The 8955-nt window shown below is 39.0% G+C and overlaps 1 protein-coding gene across 4 annotated transcripts; it reads right to left on the bottom strand.

Annotated features, from left to right (window-relative positions):
• Window positions 1–804: 804 nt before the first annotated feature.
• LOC115956031 lies at window positions 805–7951 on the bottom strand. Of its 4 annotated transcripts, XM_031074484.1 has the most exons (6): window positions 7672–7951; window positions 6336–6540; window positions 3611–6243; window positions 3402–3511; window positions 1748–3278; window positions 805–1605 (listed from the first exon to the last, which is right to left on the bottom strand). In XM_031074484.1, exons 2-5 carry the CDS (start codon window positions 6357–6359, stop codon window positions 2158–2160), a joined length of 3888 nt encoding a protein of 1295 aa, XP_030930344.1. In that variant the 5' UTR covers window positions 6360–6540; window positions 7672–7951; the 3' UTR covers window positions 805–1605; window positions 1748–2157. The 4 variants fall into 4 exon arrangements, with proteins under 4 accessions (XP_030930344.1, XP_030930342.1, XP_030930341.1 ...); XM_031074482.1 differs by having other exon boundaries at window positions 1748–3511; window positions 7589–7951; XM_031074481.1 differs by having other exon boundaries at window positions 1748–3511.
• Window positions 7952–8955: the final 1004 nt, after the last annotated feature.

The following is an 8955-nucleotide window of genomic DNA, read 5'->3' as shown; positions in this document are numbered from 1 at the left end:
AACCGGACACAAGCCCACTGTTGCTATGCACTCAACTGGACACAGGACATGACACGACAGTAACACGCAATCATTTTTGAACACGTTCTTTTGAACATGGTTAATGTCCATGTCGCGCACACTGCAATGGCAGCAAGCCAAATCTGCTACGAGCACATGTTCATTTGTCTGATATCTTTACCAGTTTAAAACCACATGTATATAGGTAAAATCATTTCCAGGGGTTGCTCTAGCAGCTGTTATTAACATTGAGGGAAAGTAAAACACATACTTGAAACCATGAGAGATGTCCTTGCCTGCAGTATCCCTCACTTTCTCCAGTCAATTTTTGGCTGTTTTCTCATGGCTTCCTCCACTCAATTTCAAATTTTTGGGTTGGTTTCTATCTATAATTCGTCAACACTTGAAAAATCATCCACATGCATACTCAAACTGGACAGGTACAATAAACCCCCTAATCCCCCAGGCAATGGTCATCAAAATCTGCTGCAGGAAATTCCAAACAAATCCCTGATCATGTGCAAGCTCTAATCTTTAATTGGACCCTGTTTCCCCTGCAACTTCTATAATTATTGTTACAGTTATTTATTACTCTACTGTTATTAGCATCATTGCTACTACTACTACTCTACTACTAGAACAGACGAAGAAGATGACTATAGGTAATAACTTCAACCTGGATGCTGAACCAAAAAAAGGAGCATGATAAGCTTATCTAAGTTCTGGACTTGGATAAAACATAGCACCAGTCCTACATCATCCAAGACTTAATCAAAGGCCATTTGTTCTGCAGATGCACTCAAATCAAATAAATCCATCCTCACTTATTCAAGCAACCCTTGCAAAGAAGGCCAATATAACAATTCGGACATTCAAAGGGTTATTTAAAATCTCCAACCTATTCATTCCAACAGTCTTTTAGTACTGCATGCTATACAAGGTACCAACAAACGTGGAGGATCAAAACAATGTAATACATTGACTGTGTTCTTCAAATTTAACAGATGAAACCCCTAATACTTCCCACCAGCTAACTAACTTTGAAATAGACTCACTGTCCAACAATTGTCAAGTGGAAGCACTCAGCAGGGCACCAACACAAACATAAGGCACTCACCTGTCTTTCCAGTGATAAACAGTCACACATAGGAGCTATAAACGGAGCAGAAACAATGATGAAAAGTGCCCAAGAAGATTCAAGACTCTTTCTTGAGAGCAATCAACATAAAAACAACTAACCTCTAGCTGGAAGATATTAGATAAGACTTGGAATGAGGTAAAAAGTGTGGTAGCTCCATCTCGCCAACCTAGCCAATAAGAACACTTTTTTCATAGACAATGTTTACATGGCCAGCCATCCATTCAAGAATTAGCTGAAGATATCAAAAGAGTCCACTCCAGGACAGAATTAATCATCCAATGTCTTCAATTAAACTCGAACCAGCTATGAGCTTAAAATTATACAGAAGCTGCATAAAAGCCTGCAAATTTCCTTTTTTCTATATTTAAACTGAAGTAGATCGCATAAGGGACTTCATAGAAGCTTCTGTGCCATGGCAGAAACTGCATCAATAGGCCCTTATATTTCTTTAAATGTATACCTCCCTAAAAAATTAAAGGATTTATTATTCACATAACACAGAATGAAGAATGTGAAGCAGCAGATCAAATTATAGGCAATTAGTGACATTATTAATTAGTCCTTGATGGCTAAAACATTAAATTCTAATAGTTCCTTTCTGCATACCTGCTCTTGGCCACCATGCACCGAAGTCAACAGTTGAAGATACTTTATGATATTTAAGGGTAATCTCCACTGAAGAAGTCACAGAAACACTTCCTTGGTTTTTTTATGCAGTAAAAAACTCAGTAAATAAAAACTGACACTGACCCTGGTGCCCAAAACAGTAGGAATCACTAATACAAGTTTCATGATGACTTAGCCACAATGGTGCCAGAAGAACCCAGCTATGTACATGAGGATCCAGTCCTGAACCAAACGTAACCAAAATACAAAGCCAGCGTCATATGTTCCTGCCAGAACTTGATTACATCAGCAAACAGAACAGCAATCTCCTTTGTGCTTTGAGCAAATAAAATGTTCCTGATCACTGTAAATTGCCAACACTAGCTCTGTCTACAAGTCCCTAACTCCACTTAAATTTCACATCTGAAATCCCTCTTTCTCTTTACTCTGGAGATCTCATCAAACCCAGCATCATGCCATGGTTGCCTGAAATTTGCTTCCTGCTCTTCGATACTTCTTGTTCTTCTAGGGGCATTTCCTGGCCGGTTCTTAATCCTGCGGTCAAACTCCCTATCCCTCAAGTTGCCTCTTTCATGAAACTCAGGATTGTCTTCTGGACAGAACCTAAAAGGCCTAGGCCCATCCTCTGAATTAAGATGGAAATTCTCACCATTAGCACCATTGTATGGCTGCCTAAATGAACGGACAGGTCCCCGTCTCTCACCAAACCTTCTTCTCTCATCACCATTTGGATCAACACCAAGCTCATGTCGAGCATGCATGGGCCCCCCGAAGAACTCATCACCATCTGTCCTTTCCTGGGGATCTATAACATCAAATCTCCTGTTTCTGTATAAAATCCGACCAGATGAACTCCTATTGGGAATGACAGATCTTGGATGACCATGGTCCCGTCCAGAATTTATATCCCTCAAATCATTAGATGGTCGGGACATATATGGTGGGGAGCCATTCCTTCTAACCATGATTGGAGGGAAACAGGGGCGATCAGGAGACCTCATCCTCTCCACCCTGTAAATTGGAGATCGTCGATGAGGCAATTCTGGATGTCCACCAAATCCATCTTGGGATCTTCTCCTTGGAGATGGCCATTGAACAGGAGAACGAGATCTGGATCTCATTGGAGATTTTGAATGAATTCGAGGAAGACCCCTTCTCTGAACAGAAGAGAAGTTCCTACCACCTCGGGCAAAATGAGCATCTACTCCCTCATATGCAGGTTGGGGGCGTGTAAACATCGGATCCATGTTATCATCAGGAAAAACGCTCATAAACTTCTCACTATGCCTCAGCCCAACCACTTCAGAACCATCTTCACTCATTCTTGGACCTCTGTGAATCATTTGTGCACCGCCACGTGCAGCAAGCCCATTTCTCCCTCCAGGAGACCGCCCTCTTGAGGACATATGGCGAAACATTGCTCCCTCATCATCTAAATGCTTCCTCCCTCCCCGACCAGTACCAATAAAGGGTCCATCAGGTGCAATATTATAACTGTTATATTCAAGGTCTGCATCAACAACAGCAGATGCATATTTATTTCTTGGGAAACGAAACTCTGATGGGCCGTTATAAAATTCTGAAGCAAAATCACGGTCAGAATCCCAGTCCCTACGTAAAGGGTCTAACCTACCAGTAATCCTCCCTCTGCCACGCACAAAATTTAATCTAGAATTTCTGGGTGACTGATCTTGATGCCTCTCTCTTGAAAATTTGTGGGAACCATCTATGTATAATTCATCTCTGAAAAAAGTTAAAAGGTAGACAGATCAGATGATAATACAACTACCCTTATAAAGGAACTTTCAAAAACAACTAAAACATAGGAAATAGAATAATCACCTCCCTCGGGGATAAAATTTATCTCCCTCTAGCGGTACATCCAGTAATCTCTCTCTTCCAGGTAGTGATGCCAATGACCTGTCTGAAATATATCTTGTATTACCAGGAGGTGATACGTTAGAAGCTCGAGACAAATTAATAATGCGGCTCCGATTACCACCACTATTAACATCTTTAGCAGCATCATCACCACTTGCAGATGCTTCCATCATTGTCATACTATCTTTCTCCTCCACTAAGTCAAAATTGTTAACATTGTCATCTAAACCCTGAGTAAAAGTAGAAGTAGTAGCTTGCATTCCTTCAGTGGTTCGCTCCAATGATAATTCTGCCTCCTGTTCTTCAGGGAAATCTGTACTGCCTGACTGATCAAGTGAATTTCTTCTAATGGCCGTAATGGGCCTCTTAATGTCAGCTCCACTGGCTGGTTTTTCATCTGTCAATGATTCCTGCAAACATGTAAGATTAGTATCACCGTTATCATATACCTCCTTCGATGTGTCAACACAATCACTACTTTCTTTGTTATTTGTTTGCCCAGGATCTTCTTTAGCATCTTTTTCCTCAACATGGGATGAAGATGGATGATCATCACCTTGCTGACCCACAATGTCCATCTTGTTATTATCAGAGTCACCATGATCAACATGTTCAACTTCCTGTTTCTCACATATGGGATCCTCGACTGCAGTTTGCAGTAGAGGTTCTCGGACCTCACCATCTTCATAATCTTCTTCTCCACCTTGTTCTGTATCCATAGCCTTAGGTAAAGGATGATTGCCATCCGAGTCATAATCAGAACCATAAGAATCTTCTTCTAGCATATCAGCTGATATATTGATTTTTTCCTCATCACTTACACAACCTTCGCTTCCTCGCATATCAGGGGGCTGTTCATTTATGGATTTCAATCTGCACTGCTCAGGATCATCAGCATTTCCATCTTCAGCTCTTACAGTACCCATCATACAAGAAGTACTTGATTCTATACCATCATGACCCACAGAGATAGCAGCTGTTTCTGAAGCAACCTGCTGCACCCTTTCACATGCTTCCTGAGGTACAACCTCCCCATTAATATGGGCCTCTTTGGTGTAGGTGGACTGTTCTCCGTGGTTTCCAACATCCATGGCTATAGTCAATTCTGTTGAACAAGAAGGCTCTCCTGCAGGGCAGGACAACAGTGCACTTTTAGGGATTGCCCTGGCAGAAGAATGATCACTCAAACCCAGTAGCACCTGTTTATCTACTTGTCTAGATGTCCCCTCTAATGTATTGGGGGCTTCCACATTACCCCCGTGAAATGGTTCCATTTTTATGGGTGCAGGATCAACTACTCTCATGGCGCTAATATTTGAAACCTTATCAAAACTGAACTGCTCAGCTAATTCACGCTTTACTGTCCTATTATCTAATAATCCAAGATTATTGGCTATAGTTGTTCTATTCACTAATTTGTTGCTCTCGTCAAATGGTTCTGATTTCACAGTCCTATAATTAACCCTGTTCAAATTGCCAGGTGGCACCACTGATCTTTGCAAGATTATATTGGGGAAAATCCTGCCAGAATCTTCTTTGCTAGATAAGGACGGTTCCAGGCTTACCTGTTGCTGAAGACTAGAAGGACTAAGGCCTAAATGAAGAGGGTCTATGCCAAACAATCTTAATTGTTGACTAGGCAGTTTGGACGAGGTCAATTTGGCTATGTTCTCACTGGCTACAAGGCTCTTTTGTTTAGAAGGTATAACAGTGCCAATCGACCCAGTTGTGCATAGCAAAGGTTTGATATCATGTGTACCATCAGTAGTATTAAACCCACCAGCAGACACTTGACCTACTGCAGCTGCCTCACTTGCAGAACCTTCCCATGCATCCATTGTAGTATTCAGATCCCAGTTTGCCCTATTACCACATTGCTGTGCACCATTTTTCGACTCAACCTCATCCTTTTTACACTGAATGCTGTTATTTCCCTTGCTTAAAGACAAATTCAGTGAACCAGGTTCTAAACTATCTTGATTCTGGCCTCTCACATTATGGTTTTGACCTGTTAAAGCTGGAAAAACATGTTCCTTTAATCCTAATGTCAAGTCAGTATTTCCCGCAACAATAGGAATTTCAGCTTTACACTTCCCTTCAGCTTTTTCTTTGCTATATAACTCTTTCCCCAACTTAAGTGCAAGTGCTTCATTTGGTGATGACTGCAACTTTGATTTTCCCAAAGTTACCAGGCTTGCAGATTTTTCGGCCGCGACAAGCTTGTCTTTGCTTTCCATGTCATCCAAGGAACCAGAGTGAGTTTTGCTTGGTTCCTCAACTTTGACTGTAGAGTAGTTGGGATTGCTTTGGGCTACAGTAACACTCATAACATCAGAACTGCCTTTATATTCCTCAGATACAGGTTTGTTGTTTGCATCAGATATACCAGAACTGGTTACAACACTAGCATTTGATATAGCTGACCCCTGAGAGGGGCTAGATTGTTCCTGCTTTCGCGAATCATTCTCTGCAGGAACCGCAGATGGTTCTTCAGGTGGAGGTGAAGGAGGACGGTACATTAGGAACCTCCTCTTCTTGATAGGAACACCTGCAATATAATCACTAGACTGCCGGGAAATAGGTTTAACCCCAGTCTGCGAACAAAAGATTAGTTAATCACATACTCAAAACAAGAAAAATTACATCACTCCCCAGTTTAAGCAGAAACTTAGTACAGAAAATAAACCTCTTTGTCTCCAGAGACAGGCATAGCTACAAGATTGGCGAAATTTATAATCCTTCTCTCTATCTTAACCCAAAAACAATTTCTTGCTTTAAATTGCTAAAGTTGCTTTCAATTCCTGCACGGCAATACACACAATTGCATCTGCCTGAAATTTTCTTTAAGCTATGTAGACTGTTCCTGGACGGGATAACAAGTAGTAATTTACCTGCAAACATAAATGCAAAAGCTACGCTTTCATAAATTGGTCCAGAATGAACACTCTAATGGTCAAATTAAACAAACCCCATTACAACAAGAGGGGTGAAGACATAATTATAGATGTAGTCCATAACTTAATTAATAAACCCAAGTTGTAGTTGTCACAGATAAAAATTCAGTCACAACTTCTCAACCAAAAGCGACTAAATTGTCAGTCAATGATCATAATAAAATCCGAACAGATTTTCTTCTATAAGCAAAGTATTATCACACAATAATTAAGTACAAATCCAGAACCGTCAAATTATTTCAACACATGATCTTATAGCAAAACACCAAGTGACTTGTAATCTAAAGCTATACTCGCAGATCATCTAAAAATGAAAATCAAACACAGATCTACTTTTCAAAGCAAAAAAGAGAAAATAAATCCATAAAACACAAGTAAATTTCTTGGATTAAAAAAGATAGAGAGAGAATATACTTGGATCCATAAGACATGCTACAAGATCCATTCTCTTAGGCCTTAACCTAAAAGCCTAAATAGAACAATTGCATCCAATATTTTAAGAATCGCTTTTCTCCAAAAATTTTCAAAAGAGAGAAAGTACCCCAAAAAAAAAATTTCTGAATTTCTTTGCAAAAAAAACAGATCCACAAATTTTCACCATCCGATTTCACAAATCAAACACCAAAATATTATAAATCATAAATACATATAGAACTACTCATATCAAATATTAAAAAAATACTTTCCCAGGAAAATATAACAAAAAAAAAAAAAAAAACTGAAATTGAAATTATTTCCAGAAAGTACCTGAAACTTAAGAATCGGTTTTTACCTGTAACTAAAATTTCCACAGGAAACCCAAAACTAAGAACTAAAGTTAAAAAAATATTTTCTACACAAACAAACACCATATTTCAAATCTACAAAATTTCTTCACCCGATTTCACAAATCAGGGTCCTAAATCAAGTAATAACAACTCTGACCTACATATTTAAACAAACCAACAATAAACAAAGCAGATCCGAAATATTTTCTAGGAAATACCTGAGATTAGGAAAAATCAACACGCTATCGCTGACCAGAAATAGATTCACAAAACGATACAATCGGAGCTAGCGAGAAATTACCTAGAGATAGAGAGAGAGCGAAAGAGAAGCGATCGAGTTTGGTTTTGGCTTGGTCAAGCTCTGGAAACTACTTTTTGGAGAAGCGGTTGGTGTGAACGCCAAGAAAGAACTAGAAAAGCAAACAGAGAAAAAGGAAGAGAGAATCTAATCGAAAACCTAAAGCCTAGGGTTTGTGCTTTGTGGCCTTTTTGCGTGGTTGCTTCTATCTCTATATTTGATTTCTACCAGTCTACCTATAACTATAATTTCGGTGGCCTTTGTTCTTCTTTCTATTCTATATGGCACTAGTGCGTGGTATTATTGGTTTTTTATATTTTCAATAATATTGACTTTTAAAACGTGGTTGAGGGGGTATGGTGTGTCTTTTTCTACGTCTGGGGCCCACTGACTTTGGTCAAATAGTATTGTGACACGTGTACTGTCTCTCTGTGAGATAAGTTCTGATCTTTTTTAACAATTTTCGTGTTGTCGTGTTCCTCAACTTGGCCACCACCAGCAAGGCCACTTTTAAATTCCTTTCTTGACTTTTGCTTTTTGGGAGTCTTTGGGGGGGTGGTTTCTACGAAGTTTCTGGCTTTCCCTTTCAATCATATTTTTTGCTATTTACCCCTCCCTTTTCTTATGCAATATTGTGATTTAGTCCCTTTAGTTTGTTGTAATTAGTTAATTGCCCATGAATGATGAACCGACACAATTGAATGTTTTGTTCACAGCTCTAGTACCACTCCTCTCACCAGCCACCAACCAAACAAAGTGTCCATTTTAGTTTCTGGCAGGTAGTACCAGTGCAGCACTCCACTGTCCACTCTACCAACCAAACAAAATAGGTGTTTTTTTTTTTTTTTTAACTTATAACGTTACCCTTAACATATTCTTGATGATAGTTCTTTATCAAGGTATTATTTAGTTTTTAATATAAGTAGAGATTGAACCTCAAATCTCTTATTTAATCATCAATTTTTTTTAATTGATCTAACTAAAACCCACAAAGAAATATCTATTTAGTTTCGGTAGATTATTTGATTGAGTGTTTTTATTCCCTAAATTTTCACACGAAGAGAAAGTAGCTTAAAAAAAAAAAAAGGCATAGCTCTAATTTCAACCAAATTTTAGTAGAAATGTGCATGGATAAAGTTAGATCAGATTCGAAGGTTTTTTTGACCTAACCTAAATTTATTGGGTTAAGCTCATCAAAATATATATATATATATATATATTGGGTTAAGAAATTTCTAACCCATTACATACGTAGCAACAAACCAAATTCAACTCATGCAAGTGGGA

The sequence above is a fragment of the Quercus lobata genome, chromosome 8 (genome assembly GCF_001633185.2).
Source record: "Quercus lobata isolate SW786 chromosome 8, ValleyOak3.0 Primary Assembly, whole genome shotgun sequence".
Lineage (NCBI taxonomy): Eukaryota > Viridiplantae > Streptophyta > Magnoliopsida > Fagales > Fagaceae > Quercus > Quercus lobata.
The sequence above is the reverse complement of the archived record's forward strand: the minus strand, read 5'-3'. Positions and strand labels throughout refer to the sequence as shown.

What these genes read in the sequence shown, in the direction of transcription:
- LOC115956031 (XM_031074482.1), bottom strand. Translation starts at nt 6,359, where the DNA reads ATGCCTGTCTCTGGAGACAAAGAG. An exon ending in CTGTCTCTGGAGACAAAGAG is followed by an intron (nt 6,244 to 6,335) that starts GTTTATTTTCTG and finishes TTTTGTTCGCAG; the next exon opens with ACTGGGGTTAAACCTATTTC. An exon ending in AAATTTTATCCCCGAGGGAG is followed by an intron (nt 3,512 to 3,610) that starts GTGATTATTCTA and finishes AACTTTTTTCAG; the next exon opens with AGATGAATTATACATAGATG.